General features: G+C 31.3%; 1 protein-coding gene across 1 annotated transcript; it reads right to left on the bottom strand.

Moving 5' to 3' along the window:
* Positions 1 to 1,059: 1,059 nt before the first annotated feature.
* Positions 1,060 to 4,481, bottom strand: LOC127282284 (DNA topoisomerase 1-like). Its single transcript, XM_051306456.1, has 2 exons — positions 3,160 to 4,481; positions 1,060 to 1,350 (listed from the first exon to the last, which is right to left on the bottom strand). Exon 1 carries the CDS (start codon positions 4,479 to 4,481, stop codon positions 3,165 to 3,167), a length of 1,317 nt encoding a protein of 438 aa, XP_051162413.1. The 3' UTR covers positions 1,060 to 1,350; positions 3,160 to 3,164.
* Positions 4,482 to 19,241: the final 14,760 nt, after the last annotated feature.

The following is a 19,241-nucleotide window of genomic DNA, read 5'->3' as shown; positions in this document are numbered from 1 at the left end:
TAGTTCCCTGCTCTAACCTCAGAGGGATCTTCCTACTTCCTGTTCATTACGCTTTTTATTTCTTAAAGCGCAAAATTTGAGGGTCTTTGGGAAAGGGAGGGAATGATCTATTCGGACGAGACGTACTTGCATAATTTCGATTGAACTTCACTTGAGGTAAGTTCGTTTAATCGATCAATTATGCTACGTCGTCTCGTCCTCTAGATCATATGTAGATGTTTAAAGTATTAATTTTGCGATTTTTTTTTTTTTTTTTATATATATGAAACTAAATGTTTATTTCTTATATGAACATAGTAATATTTTAATAATAATAATAATAATATTACATAATAATATTTCTTAAGAACTGATTACAGTTGAAGCAAAAGCATAACTAGTATCCCTTAAAGGGCGATTATAAAATTTTGCGAAACAATTGGAACTGGATGTCCAACCAGCAGCCTGTCTTATCTTTTCTATGCTTACTCCCTTTCTAGCCGCAGAGGAAGTAGAAGCATGTCTTGTGCTATAACCGCTATAAATGTTGGTGTCAATACCGCTCTTTTTGAGAATATCTTTAAGCCAACGGCTAATTGTTTGCTATGTGGCTTTATGGTATGGTTTTTTAAAGGTGAGAAATAAACTGTTTTCATCTTTGGCTCGGATATTCTCCGTCTTTTTTAAATATTCTTTTAGCGTATTTGCAACACAAAGATTTGGCAATTCTTTAAAAAATGGAAATTCTAAAATTGGCTGCTCTCGACCTACACCCGAAGTTTTTATTCTATCGGTGATTATTATTTTTACATAATCTTTTTGTATTTTAATATTTTCAATTTTAATTTTTGATAATGTTTGTAATCGTTGTCCTGTGCTTAGAGCTATTAAAATTGACAATTTTTTTGTTAACATTTCAAGATTCAAATCAACGTTAGACCCTAATTGAGAAATATAATTTAAAACTAATTTCGGATCCCAGATATCGTTATATTTTGAATTTTGAGGTTTTATAACCGAGACTCCCTTGCAAAACCTCTTTACAACATTATTGTTTCCTAAATCAACATTTGTAATTAGCGATATCGCTGATCGATAACTATTTAATGTCCCATATGTTTTTACACCTTCGGTCAATTTGGTCAAAAAACATAGAATTTCAGGAACTGCAGCTTCGAATAAATCAATATTTTTCTCCTTACAATTTTCCCACCAAAGTCGTATCGGTTTTTCGTATTGACGTAATGTCCCTTCCGATAATGAGGCGAGTATTATTGGTATCGATGACTCAGGAACACTACGTTTTAAGAAGGATTCTGAGATAATCTTGCGACAGCCAGGATAAGTTTCTTCGCCAAAGGATGTTGATTCCTGAAAGGACATAGTAATAAGTGATCGTTAGGACCTAAATATAATATTTTTCCTACTACTAGGGACATGAAAAGTGGGAACCAAGGCTGAGTTGTCCAGAAGGGTACAACTAAAATCCCAGTAGCTTTATCTGAAATAATTTTTCTTAAACATCTTAGAATTAGAGAGAAAGGAGGAAATGCGTAAAATTTGTATTCAGACCAGTTTAAAGTAAACGCATCCACGGCAACTGCTTCTGGATCCTGTTTCCACGATACAAATTTTGTACACTTCGTGTTAATCTGTGAAGCAAACAAATCAATATTAAATTTTCCAAAATTTCTTTCACTCTGCAAAAGCCCAAGGTGCCATTTCCCACTCTGTCTCCCTGGGCATGACTCTGGATTCCTTATCAGCAAGAAAATTTTCACTTGAACTAATATAAGATGCAAAAATCCACAATTGTCGTCTTTCGCACCACTGCCAGATCTCTTTACATAAAATTGTTAATTTTGGGTATTGAATGCTACCCATCTTATTAATGTAAGCTATGGCAGTTGTATTATCTATTCTCAGAAGTACTTCAGACGATTGTAGATTTTTGGCAAAACATTTAAGTCCGTAGAACGCAGCTAAAAGTTCTAGGTAGTTGATATGCATTTTTTGTTGCTCCGGAGTCCACCAGCCATGAACTTTCTTGCCATCGCAAACTGCTCCCCAACCTGTCAAAGAGGAATCAGTGAAAATTTCAAGTTTAAAATTAAAAAATTTTATACGGTGGAAAGTTGTCTTGATATTTTTTATCCACCATTCAATATCAGGTAAAACAACTGGATTCAAAAACATCTTACTCTCAAAATTTCCATTTGCGGCATTTAATGCTAAATATTTTTCTCTTTCAAGTAATTTCGTGTACAGGTTACCATATTCGACAGCTGGACAACTAGATATCAACATTCCTATATATTTTGCCAAGTCTCTAATTTTGCAGGATCTCGTTTCACTAAACTGTAAGGACAATTTTAAAATCGTTTCTCTTTTTTCTTGTGTAAGTTCTATACTCATATCTTTTGTATCCCAAATGAAACCTAAGAATTTTATTCTTGTACCTGGATTAAGGTTACATTTTTCAACATTTAATAAAAAACCTAAACTCTTTAATATTTTTATTGTAATTTTTACATTTTCTAAACAATGTTCTCTATTTTTCCCAATTAGACAAAAATCATCAAGATAAACAACTGACAAAAGAGATTTTGATCTTAAAGTTTCCACAACAGGTTTCATTATCTTAGTGAAAATAAATGGAGCTACACATAACCCAAAAGGAACACAGTTAAATTCAAAATGTTTACCATTAAATATGAATCTCAAATATTTTCTAAAAGATTGGTGTATTGGAACTAATAAAAAAGCATCCTTGAGATCAATTGTAGCTAAATATGCATTTTCAAATAATAAATTACTGAGTGTTCTTCGGTCTTCTAATTTAAAATGGGGGGGCACAATAAATTTATTTATACCTTTACAATTTAAAATAAATCGTTTTTCCCCATTAGGTTTTTCAATAAGAAAATATGTTGAAATAAACTCATCGTCAATCGGTTCACACTCCGATACAGCACCTTTTTTAATTAGTTTTAACATTGCTTCCCAATAATTATTATTCTCTTCTTTGGACCTTAAAGGTTCTTTTGGAGAAATATTTTGTTTAGGTGCGAGATAAAAAGGGATCTTATATCCTTCTATACATTGGAGTATAAACCTATCTGATGTTAATTTTTTCCAATTTTCAATAAAATATTTTAAACGACCAGCTGGTCTACTTACCGCTTCTATCGACGATACTTCGGGTTGTTCCGAGATTGTTGGTGATGCTGAGAATTGCGCCCTCCCTGTTGGTATGTCGTTTGATTCCGGGAAACTCGCTTGGGAGGGCCCCTCCAGTTTAAATTATTTTGTTTTCGAGGAAAATCATATTGGTTCGTTTTTTGTTTGTATTTTTCATACGGTTGTCTACTGCTAGAACCTTGTTTTGCTTTTATTAATTCTTTGCTCGTTTTTTCTAGAGTTTTTGCTTTTTTGTATTTTTCAGCGAAATCTTCACCAAATAATTGTTTGTCCACAACACAATCAGTGGCAACACTTTTTACTAAAGGATCAAGAGATTCAATACTTGAAGTCAATGTTATGCGTCTGGAAATCGAAAGGGAGTGATGTAGACCAGATAACAATCTTCCAGAATCTCCTAAACGGCTTATTATTTGGTCAATGTTAGGCTCTTTTTGAGTCAACAATTCGTCAATGCAAAGGGCAATTGCATTCATATCAGCGCTTAACATTGTATGTGAAGCGATGTAAAAGCTGTCTTTCTTGAGCGCAATTCCCTTTGCCAATTCTTTGATTTCCGGATTTAGATCTGGCGCTTTCAACATTGGAAAATTTTTCGCTGTTGGGTATTTCTCAATAAGCACTTTCTTTTCATCCTTCTGTAAACCTAATTTCAAATAATTTGTCCATTTCTCTACAATAGAGTCATGAATTTCAGGACCAAATTTTTCTGTATCATCAGAGCCGAGAAGTTGAATTGTTTGTTTTGAAGGTTCTTTTTTATTTTCTTTGTTGTCATCAGTTTTTGTTTCATTATTTTCATCTTTATTTTTCGGAGAATCAGGAACAGTATCCGTCGAACACGAACGTGTAAGCGTTGACTGACAGCTTGATGATCGAAAATTTGAATCAGTTTGTTCTTCATAGTCTGAATAATACGATTGAGGATCACTGCAAGAGTCACGTGATTTGTCGTATTCTTGACGTGACGTGCCTCGAGAATTTTCCGGGTAACGCTCTCCGTCAGATTTTTTATTATCTCTTCTAAGAGGAGATCTTGACCGATATGACGATTTTTTGTGTGACGTCCTTCTATCACTCTTGTGCGAGGAACGTTCCCCACTATGTCGATATCGACTATTTTTTGACGATTCTCTATCGCGGCGTGACGCACCTCGATCTGAGTGTCGCTCTCCGCCATTTTTTCTCCTCGATTCTCGGTTGCGATGTTTTCGGCGATGTTTATGACGCTCCACTGATGCACCTTCCATGCCTTCCACCTTTTCTCTTAAGCTCCTCAACTCCTCCAACACTGCCTCCATTTTACACTAATAAATAACTTTTCCACTCGTTAAAAAAGAATAACTTTGATAAAAAAAATGACGCGCACACGCGAGCTGGATCGCACAGAAAAGCTTAATGAACAGGAAGTAGGAAGATCCCTCTGAGGTTAGAGCAGGGAACTAAAAACTTAAGCGCGGGAATTTAAAAAGACTGTGAGTTGGATCGAGCAACTGGCGTTACTACATATGATCTAGAGGACGAGACGACGTAGCATAATTCATTTTATTATTTATAATTGTTTGTTATGAATACTAGAACAGAAACTATTTTTCATTTTTGCCTTCTGTAAAATTTTATTAATAATATTAGACCGTTCGTATTTACCCCGGAAAATTGGAAAACCGGGGTAAATCCGAACAGTATTTTCAATAATTTTTTCTTATATCAAAAATTCTTTTTATTTGATTACACTATTATTTTAACATTATAAAAGTACATAGAAAAAAGTTTTTCTTTCTATATATGTATCCTCGTTAGTAATTAATAAGCAGAAACTATTCTAGGGTTTTTGTGGTCGCTGATTACCAATTTCAAGTCAGTTTTTCAAAATTCAAAATGGCGGACTTGAATTAAAAAATTCATTGGATTCGCTCGAAAATTGTTACTCGGGGCGTTTCAGGGTCGCTGATTACGAATTTTTGATCATTTTTAAAAATAAGTTTTAGGAAATTCCGCCATTTTGAATTAAAAAAATTTGACTTTTATTTTTGTATTTACATTCAATCACTCCAAAATACTTTCTGTAGCAAGTTTTGCAAAAATCCGTTATGATTTGATAAAGTTATTGAAGGTTTTAATTGTGTAATGCATTTTAATTTTTAACCTGTTTGATTTTTGTATTTATATATGATGCATTATTACATAATAGGTTTATTATCGTATTTTTTTGAGTTTTTATATAAGTTTAACAATTGCAATACTTTAAATTTATTTTCCCTATGATTTTTCTGAAATACAGTGGCGTTCGTATTTACCCCGGTATTTTAGAAAAGTTCCAAAGTATCGAGGTAAATACGAACGCTAAGTTTCCTGCGATTGTAATTTATCAAAAAATTTTGCTACCCCATAAAATTGTTATATGGAAGTAAAGTAACAACTTCATGCACCAGAATACCGGAAGTATTGTCTTTTAAAAGAAAAAACTTATGTTATTGTTGAAACTTACTAAAAGCGTTCGGATTAAGCTTACGAGCTCAGCGGCACTAGCTCATTCGCAGCAGCAGATCAGTCCCGAGTGGTCGACGACGATGGAGATCTGTGACTGCTACCACTGCCATGTGATGAGGGTGTCGGTGCACAACGTAAGTATTCCTGGTTAATAAATTTTATATCAGTGATGCTTATTAAGATTTCCAGTTGCAGAATCCTGACGATGAGGTGACGTTTCCGACGACGCCACCCAGGTATCCTTGGCATAGGCCAGAAACGTCACCATCCTGGGTGGAGCTGGAGCCTCCACCACCATCTCCAGAGGCTCCAAGAAGATAGGTGGCTATCGTGAGGCCAAGGGTCCGGGCACAGGAGGCCAGGTTGCCGACACCTCCAGCGGTAGAGGTCAGGGCACCGACACCACCACCCGGCCCAGAGAGAAGGCAGCGACGAAGACGTCATCGCCGCCAAGCCGCCATTAATATTAATATTTTTATTAATTTTTTAATAAACGTGTTTATTTTGTATATCGGTATATGTTTATTTTACGCATGCGCAAACGGGTGGGGGTAAATGTAAGAGTGGGGATGTGTAAAAAGTAGGAGTGGGGTAAAAGTTCAAGTGCGCATGTGAGAGCAAAATTTCGGGTATATATTCGGGATCGCCAGAGAATTTAGTCATTCTCTCTTCTGTTCGCAGGTGTTCCAGCAGCAGTCTCCCTTGCCATTTACTAACTGTCTTTTTGATATTTTTTGATATTTATTGTATTTTTTTGATATTTATTGTGTTTTTTGATTTTTATTGTATTTTTTTGATATTTAGTGTATTTATCTTTCTTATTTCTAGGTTAAGGGATTTCGAAGGGATTGAATTCCGAGTAGAGCTAAAAAATGTTCCAAAATTTGAAATGCAGAATGACATTTCGATTATTGTGTACGGTTTATCGAAAAATAATGGTAACTTCTCTGTACATCCACTCCACCTCACAGGTGAAAAAAGAGATAAACATGTAAATCTCATCGCTGATGTGTATGTAGGTGAAGGTGTTAATAGTGATGTATTATGCGGAAATGATGATGATTTTATGAATTTCCATTATGTATGGATAAAAAATTTACCTGCGCTAGTATTCAAACAATTGTCAAATCATAAAGGTAAAAAGCATATCTGTGATAGATGTCTACACTATTTCTATTCTGTAGAAAAACTTAATGCACACATTGAAGATTGTAAGAAAGTGAATGAGTGTAAAATAACGCTACCGAAGCCGAAAGACAGTATTATCAAGTTCAAAAATTATAAAAATAGAGAAAAAGTACTGTATGTGATTTACGCCGACTGTGAAAGTTTACTTCTTCCAGCCGATGAAGATGTAAACAATTTGAGTAAGACTGAAGTATTCCAGCGCCATAAGTTGCTAAGTATAGGTTATTATTTAAATTGTAGCTACGACGAATCTCAATCTGTGTATGTTCCATGTCCGCAGCATGAAGCTGACCCAGCTAAATGGTTTGCTGTGGAGTTAAAGCAGATTGCTGAAAAAATTGATAAAGTTTTCAAGAATCCGATACCAATGACTGCATTAACTCCTCAAGAAATCAGCGCTTTTAAGCGAGCGACAATATGCCATATTTGTCATCAGAAAATAGCGGCAAGCGATAAAAAAGTCCGAGATAATTGTCATCTTACTGGCAAGTATAGGGGTGCTGCGCATGAGTCGTGCAATTGAAATTTTCAAGATTGTCAAACGATCCCTGTAGTGTTCCACAATTTAAGTGGCTATGACGCCCATTTTATAATTCACGCGATTTCAACGAGCTTTGAAGGTAAAATTGATCTCCTCCCCATTAACAAAGAGAAGTATATCGCCTTCACAAAACATTTCAAGGGGAGTGAAGTCAAGTTTCGATTCATTGACTCTTTCAGATTCATGGCATCATCCCTAGAAAAACTCGCATCCTACTTGGACGAGTAAAAAATTGTAAACGCCGTTTTTGCCAGTACGGTGACTGATCCGGATAAAATTAAGTTATTAACGCGAAAGGGTGTTTTCCCCTATGAGTACTTTGACTCAAAAAGTAAGCTTGATGAGACAGAATTGCCCCCGAAAGAGAAATTTTACAGTACTCTTTAAGATGCCGGTATTTCTGATGAAGATTATGAGCATGCGCAGAAAGTTTGGAATTTCAAGAATTTCAAGTCGATAATTGTACTTTTGACCCACTGTGCACCGTCGATTTTCAAGTGAATTTTCTTGCGAAATATGTTTTATCGAATACACTAATCATATTTTCTGCTTATGTTGTAAAATGTAATATTGTAATACTTAAATTGTTGGAGTTTACAAAGAAAGAGATTCTTCAAAGCTTGAAGAATTAGCTATAATAATCTTGGTAGGTGAGTATGTTGTTCAGAAAATGAATCTTAATCTTTCTAATTAAGATTCTGAATGGATCAAGCAATTAAAAACAGCTATTTCAACACTTTGTGTTACACTTACATTATTTTAGAAATTACCATTGCTGGATGCACCATATTGGATCCGCCATTTTGAATTTTAAAAATCTGACATCATATTCGTAATCAGTGACCCCAAAAATCCCCCAATAAGTATTTTTAGATGAATTAAATTAGTTTTTAAATTTCTGATGCGCTATATTGGATCCACCATTTTGAATTTTTAAAAACTGACATGGGATTCGTACTTATTGAACCCGAAAACCCCCGAGTAACGATTTTTGATCCAATTTGATCAATTTTTGAGTTTTATTCGCTTTTGCTATCTTCTGGCCCACTGTACAGCGACCCTGAAAACGTCTCAGAAACAAGTTTCAAACATATCAGATTAATTTTTATGTCCGCCATATTGGATCCGCTATTTTTAATTTTTAAAATCTGATGCTAGATTCGTATTCAGCGATACCAAAAATCCCCGAGTAATATGTTTCAAGTGAATTCATGCAGTTTTAAAAAATCATCTACCATATTGGATTTGCCATCTTGGATTTTTTAATTTTTGCCACGTTGCCTTTAAAGATAGACTTGAATAGCTGAATTTAAAAACCTTGTAGAACCCTGTACATCAAAATGAATTTTTTTGGCATAGAAAATAATAAAATTAATTTATGGAATTCTGTTCACATTTTCAGCCATATTAAATTCGATATTTTGACATTTTTTATGCCACTTTGCACACTTCTTTGAAATATTGTGGGAATATTCCATTGGAATATTTTAGGAATATTCAAATCAAAAATTATAAAAATATTATAATATGAATAATACATCAATATTCTTGAAAAAATTAAAAATTACATCATATTTTTCGAACTTACAAGAATATTCCAACAGGATATTCCTACAATATTCTAAAGGGGCATTCCAAAGGTCGGACATTTTTATATTCTTAGAACATCAATGGAATATTCTAAAGAATTATTTCAAATAAAGCAATGGAATATTATGGAAATATTCCATTCTAATATTGTCGGAATATTTCATTTGAATATTGTGGGAATATTCGAATGAAAAATTATAAAAATAATATAATATGAATAAAACATCAGCATTCTTGAGAAAATGTATGTTTATTTATTTATTGCGTAAATGTTATAAAATAATGATATTAATAGACCTTTTCATGCTGATCGTTCTGTCCTTATCTAGCGCATACAATGACGCATGAGTTGGAAGATGACAAAATGATCAGCATGAAAAGGTCTATTTTTATAATTATTAATGATTATTATTTTTTTCAGAATATAAAAGTATAATCAACTTTTCTAAAAAGTGATTATTTAAAAAAAATGATATTATAAAGGTTTTCAAGAACGCTGATTACGAAGATGACCTACTATCAATTTTTCTTCGGTGTTAAAAGACTAATTAAATATACGCATTAATTAAAAAAAACAAGGGTGCCCACAACCGGAACATGCACCGTTTTTTAAAAAAGTTCAGCAATTTATGTAGTTTTGATTTTTTTGGTCAAATTCAAAATTAAACCACAAAATATAATGTAAACAGTGAACAAAAAAAATGCATTCACACTTGGAAAAAAATAGAAAATTACTATTTCCTTCATTGTTTTCAAGATATTTTCATTATGCTCTCTTTTGTTCTAAAAAAATGCGCATATCGCTTCGGTATTAATACAAAACCAGTGTACTGTCAACAATACGTTTTAATACAATTATTTTATAAAAGAAGTCGATTACCTCATCACAAGCGGCGCATCTTGGCATCAATTTCTCTGCATAATGTCTTTCACAGTAAAGCTCATTTTCGTATATACAGTATGCTAGGTCAATGAGCAATTCTTCACAATAAACGCATCGAAAGCATGTTGGATGATAGAGATTAAGTCTGCTGATAGAAATAGCCAAACTATTTTGTCCCAGAAGTTCTTTACAACATCCACAAAACTGTAACAGTAATATAAATGTGTTTTCATTAAAATTAATATTTCAATAATAAGCATATTATAGAAACGGAATAATAATAATAATACATTTTTAATTACAGTACGTGGAAAGAAGATTCCACAACAAAAGATTGCGTACGCACAGGAAATCAAAGTGTGAGCAGAGCATTAGACGGTCGATTCGTTGTGTCTTTTTTGGTATATTTTTGGCGCTACAACTGCGAGTGCCCCTTAAATTACAAAAATATGTACATTTACGTAACATTTTAGTTATATATTGACATTAAAAAATTTTCAAATTTGTTATAGATAGAGAAGAGTATCCAGCGTTGGACTTTTGACTCTTCTCTATAACTTTCCCTGTAGGACAAATTTCGAGATTTCTTGCATATTGTTCGAAAGATCTACTAGAATGCAATGTTTTTGCCGAACATTGTAAAAATATTTGACCAAAAGTTTCGGAGTTATTGTCAATTAAAATTTTGTATTTCCTTTCTTTTTAAAGGAAATAGAGTTTTGAACACCTCTTTAAGTTTACAAATGAATTTCCATTGCAAGAAAGCTTCATAATTGCAACATTTTGGGTGGCTCAACGTGTCGTTTAGCGTCATATCACTCACAAAGTAAACGCGTGATACAAACACTACATTACGGCCCACATTTTCACATAACATCTTAATGAAGAATTTTAGTCAGCTTACTTTGTCTGTGACATATTTTTTCTGTATTTAATTGACATCTTTTGAAACAACAAAAGTTTTTTTTGAGCGTATAGCACTGACTAGCATAATACGTCTTTAATGACCGCAAACTTCACTGCAACACATGTGAAAATTTCCCTGACATTGTTAACAAGTACTCACATACAAAGACAGATAGTGCTAATGTGATAAATCAAAGTTAACGCGATGGCTTTTCTTTTTTAATATAATCTTAGTGTTTTCAGACAGAGTTTATTATATTTACGCACATATTTTTATAGTTCATAGCATAGATAAATCAAAATTGTTTTTTTTAACTGTTTGTATAACTTGTTTTTTCTACTAGTAAAATGTAGATTAAACATTGGACTACACTTAAGCTTTGTATTACGTGAGTGATGTTATATGTGGTGTATGTATCGTTAACGAACAAATGAAAACTAAAAAACAATTTACACGAATGTAAATTATATATGTGATAAAATATTAACCGAAGTCATCTGTTTACTAACAAGTAACCCTAGGCGGGTGTCAGACGCCGATTTTTCTGCAACTTTGCATACAAGTAGTTCAATGGAAAATATTAGACACCTATTTTTTTATATCGGCCCAAAAATGGTTTTAGGGGTAAAAATCACCTTTAAGGGGGATTACTCATAAGAAAAAAAAATTTTTCGATTTTTTTTTTGCTTTCTTACAATCCTTAATGTCTCTAGAGTACACTTCAAAAATGTTATGAAGAAATTTAGCTCCTATTAAAAGTTATGGTAAAATTTATGTACATATATTGAGAAAAATGTTACTACATTTTTATGAAATTTAGTATCTTAACGTTTTCGGGGTCGCTGATTACGATCTAGTCTACATAGTTTAATAGTCCTATACTTCCGGAAGAAAACGCATCAAAGTTGACTTAAAAATATTGATTTTGTTTAAAGATGTAAAGAATATAACACTAAAACCGAAAAAAGCGTACTTAAACTTTAACTGCGTTTTTCTCAAAACGTTGGTTTTTAAATCAGTTGCAGGGATTCTGAATAAACGGATGGATATTTCGGCATAATGTTTTTGCATATTATTCAAAAATATGTTTTTTTAGTGGTTATACCTAAAAAATTTGAAAAAACAATTTTTAATGTGTGTTTAAACAATAAAATGATGGAAAAAACGTCATTGTTTCAACTTTTTTGTTGAAAGTAGAACCATTTTTTTAAATTTTGATTTAAAAGCACCTCAAAATCGAAGTGTCGACTATGACACCTCAAAATGGCGGATCCAATATGGCGGAATAATTTTGAAAAAAATAATGGAATTTTGTATTAAGGGGTTTCTGAGGTAGCTAATTACGAATCTGAAGTCAGTTTTTAAAAATTTTAAATGTCGGATCCAATATGGCAAATAAATCTTGAAAAAATTAACCCATTAAGGCCCATAGGTTACATACAGAGTTCCTTACGTGAAACTAACTATTGGATAAATAGCATAACCGAAAAAAGATACACTTTTTTGCAATAAATAATTATAAACAATTAGTAAAAAAAGTATGATATAGTTCATGTTCTGAGAATTGGAAAAAAATCAAAACTAACTATTGTATTCATAGCATCAATGAAAAAAAATTACACCTATTTTTTCTTTTTACAAAATAATTTATCTAATTTGTTTAAACAATTTAAAAAAAAAATTGATTTTTATAAAACTTATATTGCCCTTCGAAAGAACGTGGCAAAATACTTAAGCAACTTTTCTATTTACAACTTTTTAATAATAAGTGTTTTAAGTGTACAATGCGTACAGTTGTTGAGTTACCATATATGTATATTACCATCAGCGGGAGCTGTGATACGCGCTTTAAACAGTAGATGGCGTTGAAAATTATTTTGTGAATGAATTTCTAAAATTAAACTTTAGAGTGTCAAATGCGTAAGTGAATATAAGTTTTAAAAAAATAGATCGATTAATTAAAACAACTTTTTTCATTTCTACAAATATAAAAAAAAATTTTTTTCAATAAAATTTTTTTTTTCTCAATGACATGAGAAAAATTAATTGTGACACAAAGAAATCTATTTTTCCCTAAAAAAATTTTTTTCTTAATAATAATTTTTTTTTCACAATAAAATGAAAAGATTAATTTTCACACACAGAGTTTCCAGATTGGGCTATAAACCGCGTTTTGGGCTATCTTTTGAGCCTCTTTCGCGGCCTAAATTTCATTTTCGCTACAAGTAGCGATTGGGCTATATATTAAGTATGTAACGGCGCTTTTGGGCTTTGCAACGGTGGAATGTTGGGTTTTATCAAAACACAATGAAAAATAAAATTGTATTGTGCTGACCAACTATTTAAATGAGAAAAATCTTTTGGCGCCGTACCGTGGTAGTAATTTATATTAATTCGTATGTTTTACCATGTCGGTATTTATATCACTACATGCCCTTTGCTTCGTTACACGAATGTCAAAGGTGCAATAGCACACTCGTATTTCTGTACTTATTTGGTAGTTGTTTGAAAGATTTATTTTATTGAGCGCGAAAGTTTAATTTTCTAAGAGACATGGGAAAGTGTGGAAAATATAAGAAACACTATAATTCGAGATGGGAATCTGAACCGGAACTGAAAAGTAAGTATACATAAAGTCTACAACTTAACCTACAAATTCGAGAGAGCTTTTTGTTTTTTCAATAAATAATGTTTTGAAAATTAATTTTAAGTACTTAGTTTATTAAAAGAATAAAAAAGATTGACTTCTTAGATTGTCTTATTCGTTCCCCTGAGACTGATGTGATAGACGGAAAAGCGGAAGCATTTTGCAAATTATGCAAATGTCACATACGTGCCCATCATAGCGATTTAATTGCACACTCAAAACGCAAAAAAAAGGGAAATGAAAAAGACTTAAACAGATCACAACAAAAAAGCCTACATGATTATGGTAATTATTAATTACTTTAGATTTTTTCAATTGAAAAACATTTTTTTATTGTCCGGAAAAATAGAATTTTATTTTTGATGGCCATTTTAAACTTCTTTCATTATAGTAACTTTATCACCTTTGATAATTTTTAAAATACGTATTACCATTTTTGTGTTTCTTAGATGTTGTGATTCAAGACGATGACAAGATTGTAGAAATTAAACTCTCTGTGTTCATGGCAATGCATTGTTCAATACGTTGTGTTGATCACCTAGGAGAAATGTTGAAAATTTTAGGAAAAGGATCTCATCTCGAAAATATTAGGCTTTATCGAACAAAATGTTCATCGTTAATAGCTAATGTCATTGCACCAGTGCAACTCCAAGAGCTTCTCACGGATATCGGAGATCGTTCATATGCACTCATAGTCGATGAATCGACGGATGTTTCAGTGACAAAATTTATGGGTTTATGCGTTCGTTACTTCAGTTTGAAGCATAAACAGATGGTAACCGATTTTTTGGGAATTATCAAGGTTGTCAGTTGTACTGGAGAAAATCTAGCTAAGGATCTTAAAACTTATCTTTCCTCGATTGGATTGCCTTTTTCTCAATTACATGCTATTGTCACTGATAGTGCTAGCAATATGTGTAATACCTTTTATGCTCATTTGAAAAATTAGCTTCCTCATTTTCAATTGGTTAGATGCGTTTGTCACAGTCTTGACAATTGTGCAAAGTACGCCTACAAAACTGTTCCTGATCACCTTGATTTTATTCTCACGCAAACCTACAACTGGTTTGCTCTCAGTGCGAAACGACAAGAAGAATACGCTGATTTTTTTAAAGTAAAAATGTTTTTTTATACCTACTTAAATATTTATAAATTATAAATGTTCTAAAATAATTTTAATTTTTAGGAAAGAAACGATGAAAGATCTCCTTTAAAATTGCAAACCTTGTCTAAAACGCGTAGGCTTCCTATTTCATCAATCGTCGTAGATCAATGGGATGATTTGCGTGATTTTTTTGTATAAAAAGCCGCATCTCAGCCTGATTTCAAAGTGAACACTTTAGAAAATTTGTATAAACATAATTCTAATCTTTTATACTTGACTTTTTTGAAGACGACACTAAAAGAAGTTAACACTTTGAATTTAGCTTTTGAGCACACAAATGCTGACATCACTAAACTGTATAGTGATCTTCGAAATTTAGTGTTTAACGTAGCTAAACGTGTTCTAAAAGATAGAGTGATTGCTGACACGTACAGGCCAGGAATTTTAAGGAACGATGAAGTAACGATGTCAAAGACTGCTTTGCGCGTTGTTGACAATTTAAAACCTATCGACAAAGTGAATTTTGGAGACAATTTTACTCAGCTTTCTAGAAGACTCGAGATTCCTCAAAACTCTTTATCTCATGTAAGGTCGAACTGTGGTAATTGTTTATTAACTCTTTGTCGCCAACTCTTTGAAAGGACGCCTGAAAACCTTCAAATCATTGAAAAAGTAAAAAACTTGACACCAAAGTTAACTTTGGCAAGAATAGGTCGACCTGTGTTTGATCAGTTGCCTTTAGAATTAGGTAATAGAAATGTTTTTAAAAATTTTATTTTTTTTTTAATTCGATAATCTGATTCATAAAATTTAAGTTTTAATGATTACCAGATCCTGCAGTCAATCCTGAAGTTTTAAGGAGCTTCTACAATACGTTCAAATCGCAACTTAAGTCCAAGTCCAAGTTCCTTGGAGTTGAATGCGCGCGCATAGCACTACCAACTGTCGCCGAGTTGGAAAAAAACGAAATAACTTTTCCTCGTGCTCGTACATGGTGGCATCCACCCATTTATAAATTTGTGATAATTATAAAAATTATTGTTGTTGCCGCAAGTTTTATTTTTAAAGGTAAGCAAACATAAAATATAACTATTTTAATTTTTGTACATAAGTATATTCAATTACACAATCATAACCTTAAAATATTTTGTTTACATTTTTGCAAATACGTTGTGTAAACATTCACATATAATTCCATTAAACTTAATTTGAACATAGTCTTTAATTTTTTAAATATAATAATAATAATAACTGATTATTAATAATATTCTATTTTTGATTAACGCAGTAACATCTAATATGTTATTAAATTGGTATCAAATTGTTATGGTCCGAAATGAGTTAGTTGACTTATTAAATGAAATATTGAGTAAATTTTAAAAGCTGTTCAATTTGAATTTGTTTGCAGAAAATGATTCATTATTTTTATATTACTGTGGTTTTGCACCAATGGATAAACCTACTTCAATTAATTGCGATGCATTTACAAGAGGCACAAAGGAGAAATCGACGATGGCATGTAAAGCCACAAATCACAAATTTCATGCGGGACAATTACGGGGCGTATGAAATGTTATTTTTATACTATGCGAATAACGACTCCGAAGAATTTTACAACATGGTAAGGATGGACGTAGAATGCTTTCGGACATTATACAACATGTTACATGATAGATTACTGAAAACAAGTTTAAGGAGACCTCTCAATGGGGAATTAAGACTTGCGCTCACACTAACGTAAGTTATTAATTTTTTTGATAAGTGATAACATAGGAATAGTTCTAAATTTTTATTTTGTCTTCTTGATGATGAAATCATTTAGATTTCAAAACGTGAATGTAAGAGCATTTTTCAGGATATTTTCATCTTTATTCCTCTTTGCTTCTTGATAGATTAAAAAGTAATTCTGAAACATTTAAGCAATTTATTAATTAATAAATTATCTAGAGACTTGCACAATATTGTTGTATAATATTTAAAGGAAATGTTTTTAATTTAAAAAAAAAAATTACTATAACATTTTATTTTCATTTTTAATGAGAAATAATTTTTGTAGTTGACATAATAGTTCGTATGAAATTGAAGACGAGAAAAATTTCGTAATTATATTAGTAAATCTTCCGGATAAACAAAGATTTCACAAAGAAAATAAATAAAAATTGTTTTAAAAATTTAATTACAAATCAAAATTTTTGTCAATTTTATGTATACTTTTGAATCCTTTAAAAAACTCAAAATAAAAAATTTTTGTATAGGAGTCGTGGAAAATTTTAAATTTTTATAAGAATTTTAATCTTCGAACAAAAACAATGACCAAAGTTCTAAATTTTTACCTAATATTGCGCAAGATTTTGGGGATAAATTTATTGTTTCTTATAGTATTATATTTGATTTCTAGTTATCTTGGTCACGGCGATAGTTTATTTTCGCTATCAAATCTCTTTCGTGTGGGTAAAAGTACCGTCTACCAAATTATCCATGAGGTCTGTCCATTAATTTGGGAACTGTTGTCACCAATTTATCTGTCATGGAAAAGTGCTGAAGAGCTAAATATTGTCGCTCAAGGGTACCGAACAAGGTGGAATTTTCCTAATTGTTTAGGGTCCTTGGACGGTAAAGAAATAAGAGTCAGATGTCCTCCGCACTCAGGCAGTATGTACTATAATTATAAAAAGTTTTCGAGTATTAAACTTCTTGCGATATGTGATGCATTTTACCGTTTCACGTGGGCAAATATAGGCGATTTTGGTAAATAATTTTTAAACTTAAGGGACTGTTTAAAAAATACGTTACCCTATTTAGGGTGCGGGGGGGGGTCAAGTTATTTGTTACGGTCAGCAGAACAATGAAATGTTTGTAACATTGCATTACATTGTGGAGGGGGAGGGGTTAAAATTTCCTAAATAACGCGTTACGTATTTTTTCAAAGGCCACTAGTTTATAATTTAAATAATATAATTGGGTCAATCCATTATATTTCGAATGAAGTCGTCGCTGACTAATTTTTAAAAATTATAATACTTTGCAGGAATGATTTTGAAGTTATCAAGATCACGAAATGAAAAGAATTTTATTAAAATTTTAATTATTTATTGCAAAATATGAATTTAAAGTATATGAGGTGCTGAAAACTGTCAATTTTTTAGCCATTAGAAAATATGCAAAAAAAACAGAATTTACCATAAAAATAAAAAAAAATTGTTGTAATTTACTAAGAATGAATAAATTTATCATTATCAATTGATATAATTATTTAAATATGTGAAATAATATATAAAATATGATTTTCAAGTTCGCCTGTCAAATAACCTAAATTTGCAAATTTCATCTATTAAATGTGAGAAAGAGAAGTCATTAAATTGAAAAAAACCTTACCAAATATAAAGTACCTGTGACTAACTTTTAGTTTTTCTTAGCACTTTTTTCCTTTTTTCTTCATAAATGTGAAATAAAAAGCAATAAAAATTGGCACTTTGCTTATTTTCACTATTTTCAAATGTAAATAACTTTCTTGGAGAAAACTGAAAAATTACAAAACTTGGGCAATATCTAATTGATCACTAACTACACACACTGGAAAAAAATTCGCTTTGGTCCCGAAGATACTTTTTGAGATAATTATGTTTAAACTTTTCACAATTTTTATCAGGTTAATGCATGTGAATTTTATAAAATTGAAGTTAGTTCAAAATGTTTAACCAATAAAACCTAACTTCGTCCTTAAAAAACTACATGTATTAACCTGATAAAAATTGTGAAAAGTTTAAACTTAATTATCTCAAAAAGTATCTTCGGGACCAAAGCGAATATTTTTCCAGTGTGTGTAGTTAGTGATCAATTAGATATTGCCCAAGTTTTGTAATTTTTCAGTTTTCTCCAAGAAAGTTATTTACATTTGAAAATAGTGAAAATAAGCAAAGTGTCAATTTTTATTGCTTTTTATTTCACATTTATGAAGAAAAAAGGAAAAAAGTGCTAAGAAAAACTAAAAGTTAGTCACAGGTACTTTATATTTAGTAAGGTTTTTTTCAATTTAATGACTTCTCTTTCTCACATTTAATAGATGAAATTTGCAAATTTAGGTTATTTGACAGGCGAACTTGAAAATCATATTTTATATATTATTTCACATATTTAAATAATTATATCAATTGATAATGATAAATTTATTCATTCTTAGTAAATTACAACAATTTTTTTTTATTTTTATGGTAAATTCTGTTTTTTTTGCATATTTTCTAATGGCTAAAAAATTGACAGTTTTCAGCACCTCATATACTTTAAATTCATATTTTGCAATAAATAATTAAAATTTTAATAAAATTCTTTTCATTTCGTGATCTTGATAACTTCAAAATCATTCCTGCAAAGTATTATAATTTTTAAAAATTAGTCAGCGACGACTTCAGTCGAAATATAATGGATTGACCCAATTATAATATTAATATAATAAATATAATATAATAAATATAATATAATAAATATAATATAATAAATATAATATAATAATAACAATAATATAATAAATATAATTTTAATTTATAAATTATGCATTTTGATTGCGTGGCAATAATTATATGTATTTTTTTATTTAATTTATAAGGTACAAACAGTGATTTATCAACGTTTCGGGAAACTGAATTATGCAAGGCGCTTGAAGCAAATGAAGTCGATCTTCCTGCAGATGTTTATCTTCCACGTAGTAATATC

Source organism: Leptopilina boulardi, unplaced genomic scaffold, assembly GCF_019393585.1.
Source record: "Leptopilina boulardi isolate dan_hultmark-lab unplaced genomic scaffold, ZJU_Lbou_2.1 LbouV2_292, whole genome shotgun sequence".
NCBI classification, from domain to species: domain Eukaryota; kingdom Metazoa; phylum Arthropoda; class Insecta; order Hymenoptera; family Figitidae; genus Leptopilina; species Leptopilina boulardi.
The sequence above is the reverse complement of the archived record's forward strand: the minus strand, read 5'-3'. Positions and strand labels throughout refer to the sequence as shown.

Coding starts and splice junctions, on each gene's coding strand:
- LOC127282284 (XM_051306456.1), bottom strand. CDS start 4,481: ATGGAGGCAGTGTTGGAGGAGTTGAGGAGCTTAAGAGAAAAGGTGGAA.